General features: G+C 40.8%; 1 protein-coding gene across 1 annotated transcript; it reads right to left on the bottom strand.

The window, feature by feature from the left end:
* Positions 1-1,018: 1,018 nt before the first annotated feature.
* Positions 1,019-1,606, bottom strand: LOC121134374 (GTPase IMAP family member 3-like). The gene has a single exon (XM_040732529.1). It carries the CDS (start codon positions 1,604-1,606, stop codon positions 1,019-1,021), a length of 588 nt encoding a protein of 195 aa, XP_040588463.1.
* Positions 1,607-17,448: the final 15,842 nt, after the last annotated feature.

The raw sequence follows: 17,448 nt of genomic DNA, 5'->3' as shown, positions 1-17,448 counted from the left end.
TAGTTAATATGAGTCAAAAGGAACAAAGCAGGTTTTCAAGCATCTACAGTACTCATGGGACAAATAGATGTAGTTATGAAGCACGCCCTACTATATATTCTATATATCAAAACTATATAGATAAATGAAAAGTCATCTAACTACCCACATATATGTTCCCATAAAATTGAGATGTAATCATGAAATTATGTATGTATATCACACACACTACAATGGAGGTACTGGTGACACATCAAGCTGCTTTAGCAAAATCGAACAAGTTTCTAGAGTCAATGGTCCTGCAGGCCTTGCCTGGACAGGTTTAACCATTGCCAGAGTTTCTCTTTCCCTGCCAGGTTCTGCTGCAGCTTCAGCCCCAAATAAACACACAGATGCAATATTAGTTATGAAATTATTGTCTGGTGGCTAGGGCTTCTTATTGGCTAGCTCTCTCTTAATTATTAACCCTAATTACTAATCTATGTGTTTCTACATGGCCTTATCTTATCAGAAAACAGCTGGAGCATCCGTTCTTCCCAATGCATGCTTGCTGTCTCTCTCTGCCTACCTTTCCCAGAATGCCCTCATATGTCCTAGTCCTGCCTATCTTCCTGCCTCGACTGGCCAAACAGAGTTTTGTTCATCAACCAACAAGAGAAGCATACATACAGAAGGACATCCCCCAACAATTAACCTCCATCAGATAACCATTCCTCTGGTGGGTTGACATCTGAACACTAGTTGTCACCTGCTCTAACTCTCACAGCACCTGGCAATTTACATGTTACTTAGAAGAAAACTGGCGAGTCTGACTCAAGGGAATCAATGAGAGTGGAACTGAGGTGCCCAGCATGGACAGAGATGGTGAACACTGGGGGAGGGGCTGATGGTTGAAATCCCCTGAAAAGACTCAGTGCCCCCGGGAAATACACAAGTTAATTAAAATGACGATAAATATCAAACTGCACACAATAAGAAGGGTGGCTGCTGTGATGTGGGAGCCCATGCACGTGTTGACTCTGCAAAGCATCTTAGTCACTCAGCTGCCCTCGAGCTCCTTCAGGTCCTGCTTCTGCCTCTCCAACTCCTGCCTCACCTTGGCCAGGTAGCACCTGTAGGCTTCCTGGTACTCACTGCTGTCACTACTAAGGAAGACACAGGCATGAAGGAAGAGGTCATTGCTGTGGAAAGAGCCATTACACTCCTGCTCCAGCCTGCTCACCAAGGTCATGAGCTCTGTCAGCTGTCCCTGATGCTCTTCCCCAGAAGCCCTGTTATTAAAGGCACAGTACCTCCTCCCACACTCCTGGACCAGGCTGCGCAGGCTGTGGTTGTCAGTGTGGATCACAAACTCATGCAAGGTCTCATTTGCCAGGTCTTCCTTGTGGGTGAAGAGGACGATCATGTGCCTCATGACTCCTGCTCCAATCATTTCTTTCACCCTCCTCAGGGCTATGGCGTCCTGGGCTGTGAAGCGTCCCAGCTGGGTCACCAGTAACAGTACATGGGGTCCTGGCACACACAGCAGGTAGCAGTCTCCAATGTCCTTTTCTTGGTTCTGGGCCTTTGACTCAAAGATGGGTGACGTGTCTACCACTAGGAAACTCCTTCCCTTCCATGTGCCCATCTCTGCCTGCCTGGTCCTGGTCCCAGAGTGGCCTCTGAGTCTGGACTCGAATGCTTGTCGGCAGAGGATGCTGTTCCCTGTGGGGCTTTTCCCACAGCGAGATTTACCCACAAGGAGTATCCTCAACTGGCAGGCTTCCCCATTCCCTGTGGGCGAGAGAAAGTTTGTGCCTCACTTAGCAATTCTTCAGACTGTGATGTCGTGGGTCCTTGCAGATAGCTCCTCGTTCCCAGAAAATGGGTGTCATTCAAATGTTCCCAACTGTTTGCCTATAATTTTAGGTGGTTCTTGTCTTTTATTAAGTCCCTGTTGGGAGCCCATCCTAGAACACACAGACACGGGGTGGGATTGCCACTGGAGGGAGAGGCTCTGTTCCATCTGGACCACAACAATTATGTCATTTCTGAAGAGAAGTTCCCTGTGCTCGCCCCTGGAGAATGCTCAGGGCAGATCCCAGGTAAACTGGTTCTGAAATAAGTGTGAGTTTCTAAGACGGCAGAGATGAGAAGTCATGAATGACAATACAGAGTCACAGCTTTTACCCACAGTGTTCCAGACACACTGTGTAAATGTGCTCAGCATATGTCCCCCAGAGGTTATTTCAGGTGGAAGAGCTGCAGCCACTCACACTCAGAGCCAGCTGGGTAGCCTAGGACGCAAAGTGGGCACTGGGAAATTGAGATGAGGGATGCTGACAGTTAAGTCTGAGAAATGACATGGAGTGGGCTGCTGAAGAAAGGTGGGAGAAGATGGTTAGGATCACTTAGAAGTAGACACACTAGAAAGGCCACCTATTTGCCAGGTGTGCTGCAGGGACCCCAGGAAGCCAAGAGCTCAAATCTCCAGCATAGAAGGACTGAGGATATGGTACTGGCTTGTGAGTCCAAATGAATACTAAGTGCACTATAGCCTCCTAAGAATCTGTCATTTGTGGAAGCTGAGGGTGTGGCTCAGTAGTGGAGTGTCCATCCAGCAGGTGTGAGCTCAGGGCTCAATTCTCAGGAACACAGAAAACAAACCCACTAAAACCTGTTTTACTCCTTTTACTCTGTCTCTCCCTTGGTGTTCTGGGGTGTTCTGTAAGAAATAGTAAATTTAGCGGTTCCTCTTCTATTTCTTTTCTTTCTTTCTTTTTTTGGACAGTTGAGAGGAGATGAGGGTAGAAAGAGAAACTTTATCACTGTTTAGTTTCGGCCCTTGGAACTCTGGATGCATGTTGGTGTCACATTTCCCCACATTGTGTGGAGGAGAGTGTCACAGTGGAGTGTGTGTGTGTGTGTGTGCATGCACTTGTGTGTTCACATGCACGTGTGTATGCATGTGTGTTTGCAAGCATGTGTGTATGCCTCTGTGTGCACGTGTGCAGGTGGGTGCACACATGTGAGCACATGCGCATGTATATGTACATTTGTGTACATAAAAACAACAGTGGCTTGGACATGAGAGATTTGGAGACATGGGGAACAAACAGCAGTGGCCTTTTTGTTGTTGATCTTACCTGGATGTATGACCCTGTTTTGGGCCAAAACAGGTGGGATAAAGAACAGTGACTCCCATTCTTAATTACTTTATGACCTTGGTTTTTCTTACGTTTGGCTATAGTTCCCTATGTGCACTTCTCAAGGCCTTCCATTCTTTTCTGGAACCAAAACTGGACAGGAAGTAAAGTCAGGTCCTTGTGGGAATTGGTAAGACACTTTGACTCAGGTAACTCAGGATAACTCTCCTTGCATGACCATTTCCATGGCTAATTCTCCCACCTGTGTTTTACTTTCAAACACCTAAGTAACTGGCTGGAGTGAGGCAGGGTCATCCCAGTACAATGTGCCATTGTGTTTCCTTGCTCATGGGAAAGCAGAGGTTTTACTACAGGTGAACTTATGATCTGCACCAAGCTAGAAGTATAAATATGGGAAGCATTCTTCTATGAGCAAGAACTGCCTGAGTGTTGGGAATAAAGGAATGTGGCAACACTGCCTGGCCCACCTTTTTTTTTTTTAAATGGCTGAAGAATTCAGTTTGAAAGAAGGATAACCTATAATTCTTAACAAGAGCTGCATGGTATTGGAGAATTCTAACCCAGACATAATTAAATAACTTAAAACTACTCCAACCACATACATATTACAAGTCAGTATTACTCAGGTTACTGAATGAGTAAACATTGAGTTTAATAATACATAAGCCTATGTTTTTCTAATATAGTATTTATATGTGATTGAATAGAATATAGATGTTCTCACTACCTATTTAGTATCCTTCATTATTTTATTAAAAATATTACTTAGAGCAATGTGGCAAAGGCAGAATAAAAGTGTTCTCGAGTTTTAGCCTATAAAACCAGTACAGGGTTCCATTGTTTTTTTTTTTCTGCTGAGTAGTACTCCATTGTGTAAATGCACCACATTTTCTCTATCCACTCTTCAGTTGTGGGGCATGTAGGTTGCATGAAGGATCTGGCTATTACAAATAATGCTGCTATGCACATAGTGGAACAGACGTCCTTCTTGTATGAATGTGCATCTTTTGGATATATGCCTAAGAGTGGGATTGCTGGGTCTTGTGGTAGATCGAGTCCCATTTTCCTGAAGAATCTTTGTACTGATTTCCAAAGTGGCTGTACAACTGGCACTCCCACTGGCAGTGGAGTAGAGTTCCCCTCTCTCCACATCCTCTCCATCATAAACTGTCCTTGTCGTTTTTGATTTTAGCCATTCTGAAAGGAGTAAGATGATATCTCAGAGTTGTTTTGATTTGCATTTCTCTAATGGCTAAGGATGTTCTGCACTTTCTCAAGTGTCTCTCAGCCATTTTAGGATACTCCATAGAGAATTCTCTATTTAGTTCTGTACCCCACTTTTTAATTGGATTTTTTGGTGTTTTGGAGACTTGCTTCTTAGGTCATTTATAAATTTTGGAGATCAGCCCTCTGGGGTTAGTGAATATTTTTTCCTATTCTGCGGGCTGCCTTTTGCTCTTGTTGACTGTCCTTTGCCTTACAGAAGCTTCTCAGTTTCAGGAGGTCCCATTTATTAATTGTCAATCTCAGTGTCTGTGCTACTGGTGTTATGTTCAGGAAGCAGTCTCCTGTATCAAGAAACCATCCGGAGTGAGGTAACCCAGTCACAGAAAGACAAATATGGTATGTACTCACTCATCTATGGATTTTAGATATGGATCAGGGGAGTCCCAGCCTACAATCCCACAGTCAAACCTTCATCCAGCTACTGATGGAAGCAGAGGCAGACACCCACAGCTTAATACTGAATTGAACTCCTGAAACCCAGTGACAGAGGGAGGAGTGATGAGTAAACGGGTCAAGACCTTGCTGGCGAAACCCACAGAGGCAGCTGACCTGACAAGGGGGAGCTATTGGACTCCAGACTGATGGTTGAGAGGCCAGCATGGGACTGATCCAGACTCCCTGAATGCAGTGTCAGTGAGGAGGCCTCAGCAATCTCTGGGGCCTTGGGTAGTAGATCAGTGTTTACCATGGCGTACTAATGGACTTTGGGAGCCCATTCCACCTGGAGGGATGCTCTCTACGCCTGAACACACGGGGAAGGGCTTAGGCCCTGCCCTGGATGAAATAACAGACTCTGGAGATCCCCCATGGAAGGCCTCACCTTCCCTGGGGAATGGTGTGGGGATTGGGTGGGGGGCTGGGGAGCTGATGGAGGGGCAAGGGAGTAGGGTAGGGAGAGGGAGCTGAGATTGACATGTGAAGCAAGCTTTTATTCTAATTTAAACAATATGTATGTATGTATGTATGTATGTATGTATGTATGCATGCATGCATGCATGCATACCAGAACAGGGTTAAGTCTCTAACAACGAAGTAATAAATTAATGAAAAACTTACTGGTCAACTTACTAATATAAAGCCAACTGGTCAAGTTGGTCTACAGAGTGAAACCCTGTCTCAAAAAATCAAAAGAGGAGGAGGAGGGATTAAAGAGGGAAAAGGGAAAGGTGAGAAGAGAGAAGGAGGAAGACAGAGGATGGAGGACAAGAAGAGGGGGAGGAAGAGGGAAAGGGGAGACAATGTTGGCCACAGATGTTTACATACGTAAGCTCAATACTCAGAGGCTAACTAACGTAAGGTGATTGCCCAAGTTCACAGCGAGCCTGAAATTCAAAGGGAGCTGCAGGTCAGCCTGGGCTCCAAAGTGATGTCCTAGCTCAGTAACACAGAAGAAATACATGTGGTGTTGACATAAGTATGTATCAGCTATCGAAGTAATTGCATTTACTGTCCTGCAATACCAGTAAATACCTTCGGGAGCCTGGTTCGCTCACTCTTGGAGTTTCACCACATACGCATTCCACTTCATTCTGAGAATGTGCGCGTCATCTTTGCTATCTTTGTTTTGGTGCTTGGAGTCACAACTTCTAATGCTTCCTATGGAACAGCATGGTTTAGATCTCAAGTGCTTAATCACAGCAACTGGAAAGTAAGAGTTGCTTGAAGATTCATTCATATCAGATGTCATCCTGGTAATGAATTGTTCACGAGTCACAGATAAGGAATACTGCACCATGGAAGTGAAGTGTTAAAGGGCCACATGCATCAGAGAACCCTCCTGTAGAAGAATGGGACTTGAGGGGACTTGGGATGGAAATAAAGACAGTTCATGGGATTTGTCTTCAGTTGGTCTCATATTCTAGATAGCAAACTCCTTCAGGCTAAGACCAGTATTGGATTCAAATTCTTCAAAGTCAGTGTTACATGGACTGCCCTAAGTTCAACTGCACTAGGAACCTCATTTATCTACATCATCATTAAAATTTTATTTTGCAGTAGGATCTTGTATCTTTTGTTATAATTTGGTAAGAAATTTACCCTTATAAATTAATAAGAAGTAAACCAAATAGAAAATGTGTTTTATTAGGAGATGCATAAAGAGTTACTTGTTATAGTTCATATATACATTTGAGGAAGAAAAAAGTAAATGTTATCACGATCTCATGCTGGAATAGAAGGGTAGATGAGGGGAATATTGTATTATTTTCTTTCTAATGTTTACCTCTCCCTATTTCATAAAACAAAAACAAAAAAACCTAACCATGCTCTACTTCCAGTTTAAAAAAAATCCAATAGACACTGTATTTTCTCAAATATAACACATGGTAATATAATAGTAACTGACAATGAAATAGGACACTCACAGCAATATTCTAGAGGGAAGTTTATGTGAATGTGCTGTCTGTGTCAAAATACATTATTTTACAAAACCAACCCTTTTCCTTCTTACAGGAGGGTGAAATTACATGCCTATGTGACGAGATGAAGTGACAGAGACATTGTGATAAGACATGTGATGACTGATAGGACCACTCAATGTGACCACTCAAACACATAACAGCAAATAAATGACTAAAGAGGAAGTAGCAGACACAACATGGAAACCCTGGACAGAGGAATAAATCCATATTCCCAGATGAGAATGGACAAAACACTGTTTCATGAAGCTAGCCACAAAGGTGCACCATGTGAAAACTCCTGAGTTACCAATTTCCTCCGTTATCAGGTTCATATGTTTAGACTGCCCTTGGCTACAAGTAAATAAACGTACACACAATGTAAGCGCAGTTGAGGGCACACTAACATAACTATGTTTTTAAGCCTGAATGACAGCTACCTCAACAAGTTTTCATCATGAGCAACACAGTCCTTGGTTTGTATAACCATGCTGTGTGTGTGTGTGTGTGTGTGTGTGTGTGTGTGTGTGTGTGTGTGTGTGTGTGTAAGAAGTGAATGTTGGGTGTTTTCCTCCATCATCCTCTACCTTATTTTCTGGAACAAGGGTCTTTCCCTGAACCTGGAGCTCACTATTCAGCTGCTTCCTGGCCGGGATTCTCCTGTCTCTGTCTCCTCAGTGCTAAGGATTAAGCCTCAGAATTTTAACATAATGTCTATAATCCCCACTTTTTCATGATACTGGGGATCTAATTTAGGTCTCCATGCTTGTGCAGCCATCTGAACTACCTCTCCACTCTCCGAGTGTGTTTCTGATAATATTAAAATAATCATCTCCTCTATCATAAACTTCTCAAACTGTCTTCCTTTGGCTCACTGAAGCCAAGACACTCAGAATAAGCCACCCCGGCATAGACACACCACTCTAGTATGCTGAATATTTATAAACACATGAAAAAGTAGGTTCAAAAAGATGTCTCTAGCCTTCACGATTTTTCTTAGAAGCAGACATTCAGTCCCTGTGTGGAAGAGGCAACAGCTTATCCTCAAAGTGAGAAGACTAAGAGAGCTCTGAATGGTGCTGGTAAGGTAGTAATAAAATATGACTATATGCATAATTTAGGTGCTTCTCCATAATTAATACTTTTGTCCATTCCCTTGTGAAGAAAGCAGATCCATGCCTTGTTCGCCCATCACCAGAGACTCCTCCCATAGCTGATGGGAACAAATAGAGACCTAAAGCCAGACTTTGTGAAGGAAGTGAGAGACCTTGTAACACTCAGCTTTAAATGGGATGTCTCCATCAAATTCTTCCCCTCAGGGTTCAGGGAACTCTGTGGAAGAGGAGGCAGAAAAAGAGAAAGAGCCAGAGAGGATGGAGGACACCAAGAAAACAGGGCCTTCTAAATGAACATGAGCAAAGCAGATGTGAACCCAGGGACTGAGGCAACATTTGCAGGAACTGCATGGGTCTGATCCAGATGGGGGTCCTAGAGTTGAAAGGAGAAACACACACACCTCCATTCCTAACGAGAAGCTACGCTCAACTGACAGCCACTTGCAAATGAAAAATCTGTTTGTTCTTAGGGGCATCTAACTGGGGAAACAAAGTACTCTTAAGGGTGGGCTCCATGCACAAGACAAAATGAACTCAATAGCATCTGTGTCTCATAATGCTGTCAGAGTGTTTTTTTAACCTTACAGTTTTTTTTGCATATGTATTATGACTTTCAGTTTTGTACTTTTAAGGGATCCCTTGTGTGTGAACCTGTGTGTTTCTTGTGCTTTTTCTTTGGCTCCTTCTCTTGTCTGGCTGTTTTGCCATATTCTGGCTTGTTTGTTTTATTTCATTACGATTCTTTAGATGTCTGTCTGCTTTCTAATGAGAGACAGAACAGTGCAGATCCAGATAGAAGGGGAGGGGAAGAGGAACTGGGTGGAGAGAGAGGAGGGGAGACCTTAATCAGAATATAGTGCATGAAAAAACAACCTTATTTTCAATAAAAATACTCTTTTACCAGTCCCTTACTTAATTGATTCTAAGTGCTACTTTGGTATTTTTTTATGTCTTCAATGATTCTCATGCTATGCAAAATCGGTAGTAAATAAATCTGTATGCTTTTCTGTTATTGATTCAGCTCATGTTCATTTAATTCTCAGGCCTATCTGGGACACTGAAGAATGGACATGGTGTTTCCCTGCCTTTACCAAGCAATCTGTCCTTACTGCACAGTGCAGATTTTAAATGTGCTTTTCTCATCTGCTGCTTAGCTCCTATTAACTAGTCACAGCCTCTCTGAAACGCCTTCCCATAATTGTGCTCATCTGTATGCTCACAAAACATCAAACTCACCAAGCATTCAGAGTGCGTCTTTCTGCAAAGCACTCCCATTAAGTCTCTAGTACCTGAATCCGATCCCAGCTTCCTGGGATGGAGAGGAAAGATGTGAAGAAACACTTGGTACAAATGGTTAAAAATAATTAACAAAATGCTTTAAAGTGTTCAGTGTGCCTTAAAGGAGAAATAATGGGCTGCGTGGAAATGAGGAGGAGCAGACCCTAACCTACATGACTACTAAGGGAAGCCTGGCAAGTCAGCCAAGGATGGTTGAGGCAAGAAAAGAAAAGAAAACAAAACAGAATTCCAAATAAAGGGACAAAGTAAAGGGACAAACATGTAGAATTACCTGTGGACAGAAAGAGGGGTATCATGTGATGCATTTTAGGAGCTATAAGAAAGATCCATGAAGTAAAGGACTGAAGATGTAGGTCTGGAGCATGCCACCACCCAGATAGCTTCGGCACCCAGAGTAGGAAGTCCAAGCCGTCCCCTGCAAACTCCAAAGCCAAACCACATTCCTCCCAGCAGCAGCAGATCTAGGACCAGCACAGCTGGAAGACCAGGTCACTGCTAAGAGTGCACACTGCTGGTCCTCCAGCAGATACTTCATTCAAAACTGCTGCCTGATTGGACTTAATAATAACATTTAATAATAATAAAAATTATTATTATTATTTGCTTATTTTGATATTTTAAATATGTCTTTTTTTCAGATAATGTCTTTTACCTTAGTGTGGGAGTTTCATGTATGTGGGGATACTGTTAAGTTGAAATATAACTTTCTTTTGAGACAAAATTACGAACACTATATTACAGATACTATCAATTATACAAAAAATGGGAGTCAAATAATTATGTTTCCCTTTTTAATAATTTTTACAGAAGTGCTTGAAACATATAGACACAGTTGCAAAGATTTATAATTTTTTCTTAATAAATCCCAAATCGGCTATATGTGGTTAAAGCAGGTAATTCTCAATTGGCTGTTTTCTTCTTTTTTCCTACTAAACAAATACTAAATTATAGCAATTTACTGCTGGAAATAGCACAAAAATATTTGGTGTAGTTCAGTAAGGTTCACTGAATTGCTTTGGTTGTGCCTGCACATTGAACTACTTGTCAGTTATGACAGTTAACAAGGTTTTTCTTCAGAGAGAGAGTATTTATTCCCTTAACTTAGAACATAAATGCTGGAGTAAATCTCTGAGGGACCTCACTGCTAAGGAATATGTTGTTACTGGAGTTTCTGCTCCCACAACCCTGCCATCTGCCAGATGGATTTGGTGTGCTTCAAATAAACGATCCAGTGGCTCAAGCCCCCTCCTCATTCTCGACGGCAGGCAGTGGACCCCCACCCGCTTTTTGCAATCCATGAGTGGTGTAATAGAGGGATTCTGGGGGTGAAGTTGGCCGATGGTGGAAAGGGATGAGAAATCTTCACAAATTTATCTCCCTGCTGCAAAGGGGCAAAGGTGCTGGTGGCAGTTACGTCATCAAGGAAGTCTTGTGAAGAGAAAGCCATACAGCATGGGAATATGAATCAAGAAGAGTAAGGACCTGCCTGAGGTGTGCTTTCAGTGCCCCCTCCCCAAAGCTAGACTAATGAAGTCAGATTGGCATGCATTTACACTGATAGTTGTGCAACCAAAAGCATTCCAATATACTAGGGTGTTTCCTTGGTGTAAAATTATAAAATTGATAATACATACTGGCTTAAGTTATTGCCCTTGCCAGACCAAACAATAAAAATTAATCACTCAATGCTTCAGTTATAATTTTCTAGATGTTCATTTAAAGAAAGACCTAAAACAAATTTCATAACACTTCAACAGGTAATGAAAGCATAAGAAATACAGGCTGTGTACTAACTAATTTAACTGAACATTTGGGTGACGGATGACTATCATTAAATAATACACAAATGAAAATCACTAGATGCCTTCCCAAGCTAGAATACAAAAAAAGCAGTATTTTAATCTCTTTATGTAAACTTTACAATGATGGCTCATGGGCCAAATCAAGACTGTATCTATTTTCCATGCACAATATACAGCATTTAACTGGCAACAGTGTGTGAGAAATGATGACTTGTTGATCCTTTTAAGTTTGCAAAAAGATCTGTTTGGGTTGCTTCACACATGGTCCAGGTCACCTGTTTATACCTCTAAGTCATCAATACGTGTGATCTCTTACCTATGCAAAGTCATTGACATCTCTGCAGCTCAGTCCAGATTTATCAGGTAGAAATTCAAAAGCAACAACACAGAAATAAATAACCGCACAGGGTCTTTTCATCTTGACTGCCAGACCTTCCTTTCTAGGAGACACACATCTTACCTTCAGCTCTTTTTCTTCTATCTTCCTTTGGAGCACTTTAAGACACTTGGTAAAATCAGTGTGGTCTTGGTCAGGAGTTGAAATAAGATCACAGCCCTACGTGTTCAAGACAGAGAAAGTTAAGAATAAGTAAAGACTTCAGCACATGATCAGAAGGACAAGCTCTACAAGTAAGGGCACGCTCTAAAAGTAAAGATGGGCTGGCATTAGATAAACCCTACGAGACCTGTACTACCCCTCATTAGAGTCAGCATCGTTATCTCTGTACCTTTTTACTTTCACATAAAGGGACACCAGGAGCGAAGTTACAATTAGGAAAGTACATATTTTAGCATGTAATCAGTCCCTCAGAGATACTGATGTGATAACATTCAAGAGTAACACAAGGACTTTGTACTAGTATAATAATTTCACTCATAGTAAAATTACTTGCATGAAAATAAAAGTATATCTTTAAAAACTTCATTACTTGAGCTACATGAATGGAAAAACTGACATTATTATTGAACTAATGATTGCATTTCATACTTGAGGTAAAATTTGGTTAGCAGTCCTATAAGATTCCTTTACAGTCCTGCTTTCACACACGAGTAGCAGCAGAAAGAGCTTCCTGTGCACATATGTATTTTGGATTATCTTTGAGATGTTATGGAGTGAAATTATAACTTCTTTGTCTTCTCTATAACATTTCACCATCTGTAAGACACTGAAGCCTATTCCAAATGACAAAGCCAGAAGAGCGCAGTTCAACATCTCTTGTGAACTTCGATGGATAAAGAACCAATGTTTTTGAGAAGACATCTTTCTCAATGTCACGTAGAGGCAACAGTGTATAAAACCAGATCGGGATGGAACTCCATACTTCTTAATTCAGGAACGACGCTGTCCCTGGACTCTTGACAAGCAGCTGAGTAAGGGAGAGTTAAACATAATCCAGTGTACAGAGTTGCCATTCAAAGAGTTTTCAAGGATATAAAACACCCATACGGACTCCTAAATTATTCTAAGAACCATCCTCAGTAGATTTAAGACTTCTTCTTTTACCTCAAGGTCTCTTTAAATGTGTCAGGCTCAACCTGTGCTTTATTCATTTATGACTTCCTTACAATGAAGTGACCAGTGCAAGAATTAATTTCTCACCATTCAGAAATATATGGTGCTCTAAAAGACATATATGTCATCTTTACAAGATCAAAGACATAATTTCCTGACCCTAAAAGAACATTGAAATTTGCTATAATCACCAAGCAAGGGCATGAAAAAAGTGGCTGATGTAAAGCTAACAGTCTGAAAAAGAAAGACATATGCAAGTCACTTAGGGATATTAATAAAGTGACAGATAAGGCTGTCGCCAACCACCATTAATGGAGAGCTCCCTGAGGGTAGGAATTTTGTTTCTTTCTGTACTGTTTCCCATTCTGGCACCTGTCTGCTACACAGTAAATGTCTAATAAATATCTTCATGGGGTTTACTTTTTGCAGTATAGGAATATATTATACTAAATGGATTAAATGTACACATATTTATGGATGTTTATAGAAATGTGTATTGGCTGGAGCAGCTAAACACACCACATTTAACAACTGGGATTTGTCTTTCTTTTTAAAATGGTGACAACAGAACAACCACAGAAAGAAGAAAAACCAGAACGGGGAAACACAAACCACAACAGATGATTCACAGACCAGCCTGTGTTCCAGGCTATCCTTACACAATCAACGGACAGTGACAGAAAAAAATGGCAATTGGCAGAATAAGATCTAGAACCACTGCAATGTCTTACAGATTAACGGAGACTGCAATTGACCTGTTGACTCTTAGCTACATAGTAGTATTCAGCAATGGCATGCAAACAAACATTATGGATACTTCCATAATGCTTTTAACCATCTGGAAGCAAAATGTCTCAATGAGAATGGTACTTATTTTTATTTTTCAAAGCCATTTCTGAAAGTTGGAAACACAGTGAATTGATTACCCAGGGTCAGTGACATCATGAATCTTGAAGATAAACCACTTAAACAAGCCAGCATAACTCCTAACTATATTCTAAATACTATCCTTATATGCAGATAGTGTTGTGCTCACTTTATATCAAAGAAACTTCCCTTTGAAACAGATGGAGACCATTTCAGAGACCACAACTGATCAAAGTACGGAGAACAAAAGACTGTATGGTGCCTAGTTTCAACTGATAACTGTACAACACAACTCCTCCTGCACATAAATCTCAGGGATCATTGCAGAAGAGGAAGAAGAAATATTGTTAAGAGGAACAGGGAGTTTGCTGTGACATGTGTCTCCTTAAATGCCACGACCACCTCGACCAGCAAGGAAGACACGACTCAGGAACGCTTCTTGCAGACAGTTTATTCAGGACCTTGATGAACAGTCGAAAGGCAGCCGCGGGAGAAACCCCTCCTGCTCCCTAAATAGCCGAGGCCAGCCAACCCTGAAGGGCCACGTATGCATAAGCCATTGGTACAACAGCGCGAGCATAAGCAATCTGATGATCATGGCGTGACCCTGGCGGGATAGGAGCACACCAAATAAGGAGTTGTTTGTTACCCAGAGCACTCACCTTCGGGATGGTGGAAGGTGGAAGCCGGCGCCATCTTTAAGGCGCGGTGTGGCACAGCTCTCCACACTTAAATGTTACAGAAGCTACACCCATGAAATCTCATTAATATGACTGCCCAAACAAAGATGACACACTAGGCACACATATGGAGGAGGGAAACCACAAGGGTTCTCAACCCTGGACAAAGAACAATGGGCAAGTGGGAGGACACTGAGATCAGGAGGAAGTCTTCCCAGTTATCCAATACCAAGCAGTCAGCCCTGAAGCCATATGCACACAAGTAACATTTCAGGAATTGAACAGGTTATATTTACATATATGGTTACATATACATATGTATAAATGTGAGCACAATTTAAAAAGGAGATCTTGAATCTGAGAGAGCACAAGACATATCTGTACATGGGGGTGTTGGAGAGAAAAGAGAAGGGGAAATGATGTAATTCTTTTATGACTTCAAATATATATATATTAAAGCCACCTGACTCAAATGAGAAAGGCTGGGATAACTGACTCTACTTCATCACTGGTAATGGAACCACAAAAACTTCCTGGTCAAGATGAGGAGCGAGACTACTAACACTGAAAAGTCAAACGATAATGAAACCAAGAATTTCTAGAAATCCTCCTGCCTAAAGCATTTAAAGGTTCTCACATCCTGGGAATTTCATGAGTATAAAAGACTAACAATGAAGTCACTGGAAGCAGAAACAGTTACAATATCCCTTCAAGGTGGCTTTTAACTTCAGTGAGGAGGCCTACTAAATGAAGTCCAGGCCAAGTATAGTACCAGCTAAATATGACTTCATTGTGACATCCACAGCTTAGGACACAGGACTGGCATGATTTGAGCTGGTTCTAACCTGAAAGCCTCCTCCCTCTAGTCTAGCTTCCTAAGTATCAGGAAATCTTATCTCTGCAAAGGGAAGGAAACAATAGATATCCAGCTATGAACAATAACACTGACCAGCAGGGCAAATATACAGAGAGGTGTAATAGTGGCATTTTTAATCTTGCCAGTAACCAACAGCTCTCTAGTTATACTGTAGGCCCACTCAACATCAAAAGAGAACCTACTGCCTAAACTTTAAGAGACCAGTATAATTCTTAACTATATCTGAAGTTTATCCTTATACTTATACATAACTGTAACTCTCATCCCTTACCATTTCATAAGTTCCCAACTAGACACAATACAGAGACCAACAGATTACCATGACTCCATGCCCCATGGAAGACTCTACAACACAACTATTGTAACTAAGCAAGGCTCCGTGAACATTGTGGGTGAGGGGATGAAAAGATTGGAAGAGATCAGGAATTCTGACCTGAGACTGTGTCTATGAGAAATCACTGACTAAAGAAGACCTGAACAATGACGAGATCAAGACGTGCTAACATGAAAAGGGACGAAAAATCTCAAAATGTCCAATCCGCAAACAAAGAGCAATAGTCAACTAATGACTGAGAGAAGGAGAAATACCCTTTCTTAGGGTTGAGATCCATAATTGATTATCCAATACTAAATGGTCAGCCCTGAAATCATACACGCATCAGTTTATTTCATTTACATATATTCACATGTACATACACACATAACAATAATGACCTAAGAAAAAGAGGTTATCAATTCGAAAGTGGGAGGAGCACATGGAACAGGTAGGAGGGAGGAAAGGAAAGGGGGAAAGAGATGTAATTATACTATAATTAAAATACATTAAAATATTTTTTAATTTAAAAATAAAGAAAATAGGAAGTTAGAAGGGGGTTTTGGGGGATTATGGATTCAGAAGTGGATACACTGCATGTGGGTTTGAACTTTTCAAAACATAAATACAAGTATATATTTAAAATTGTCTTCATTGTTTCTCAGTCCTCCAGTAAAAAAGTAAGTCCAATAAAGAAGTAGGAGGCAACAAAGAAAAAGGCGGTACTAATGTAAGCTATCCACCAACGCACATCCATGTAAGACAGGGGATATTGGCCACACAAAATAAAAGCTAACTTGACAGAGACAGAAACTCTAGAGCCCTGAACATTTTTCACTGGTTCAAGCCCTCACAACACTCAACACCCCCAAACTTAGCATGACAAGGATTTGAGTTTATAATTGATGGTCTGCAAGATTAGTTCCCTCATAGTAGTACATATATTTTAACTAAAAACGCACTGAAAATCCCACACAGTTAAAACTACAATGACTTTAAACAGTCTTAAGGTGCAGCTCTTTGGTAAAAACTAAATTTTCATAGATTTTTCTTACTTTCATAAAATGCAGGATTTTTAACCAAAAAAAGTGTGTGTGTGTGTGTGTGTGTGTGTGTGTGTTCTGCCTGCATATACCAAATCGCATTACACATGGTTTGGAACCACCATGTGGTTTCTGGGAATTGAACTCAGGATCTTTGGAGGAGCAGAGAGGTCTCTAAGCCACTGAACCATCTCTTCAGTTCCAATTGCTGGGTTTTTTAAAGCAAAAAAACAAGTATTACTATTTCATGAGGCTGCAGGTGGCTCCAATTTCATACTTCATATATCTGTATTTATTTTTTGTCATTTAACAAGTAGATACTTACATGACTTAATTTTACTAAGTCCCTCTATGATTATGCTACTCTCTCATGATGGACTCGGATGTTTGTTATTAGATTTCATTAATGGTAGTTTACAGTGACTTAAAACAAAAACGTATGCACTGATGTCACAAAGTTCAGTATATATTGATGCCAAGGTTATTCTAATTTTGTTTTAACCTAAAAATAATCTTTTGAAGATATATAACCACACACCCACCGAGCTCTTCTGGAGTGCACACACACTAGAGGAAAAGCAAGAGGTAAGGAAGTCAGAGCAAACATTTAAGAATTCTGTTCCAGCTTTAGAGTTGACAATAATCTCATTTATCAAGATCTCTCATCCCATAACTAAAAGCCCGAACGTTACATAAACTTAATTATAAGTTACCAATAACCTACTTTTTAGGTCTTATTTATAAATATGTCATATGTCTGCAACTCTGTTAAATAATGCTATGTAGTGTCTGCGATGGGGGGGGGGAGATAATATCTTACTTCTAGAGTGTTTGCCTAACATGAAAGAAAACTAATGTTTGATCCTAAACACTGAAAAAGAAAACATATAATTATTATTTTTATATGAAGGAGTCTGCCAGACACTAAAATCACAGTCTAACAGAAATGAAACATGAACACTATGAATAGTAGCATATACAATATAAATTACATTTGATTACTCATGAGAAAGAAAACAGAAAGACATTCAGACTCCTAATCTTCTTGCCATTCAGAAAAACTCCTAGAAAAGCTTGCTTATGTGTAATAAGTTTCTGAAGAATATTGTTTTCAGTTCATTCTTAAACCAC

This window comes from Mesocricetus auratus, unplaced genomic scaffold (assembly GCF_017639785.1).
Source record: "Mesocricetus auratus isolate SY011 unplaced genomic scaffold, BCM_Maur_2.0 Super-Scaffold_100027, whole genome shotgun sequence".
NCBI classification, from domain to species: domain Eukaryota; kingdom Metazoa; phylum Chordata; class Mammalia; order Rodentia; family Cricetidae; genus Mesocricetus; species Mesocricetus auratus.
Note: the sequence above shows the minus strand (reverse complement) of the source record. Positions and strands in the feature narration are given on the sequence as shown.

Excerpts from the sequence above, each read along its gene's own strand:
- LOC121134374 (XM_040732529.1), bottom strand. The coding sequence starts at position 1,606 with ATGGGCACATGGAAGGGAAGGAGTTTCCTAGTGGTAGACACGTCACCC.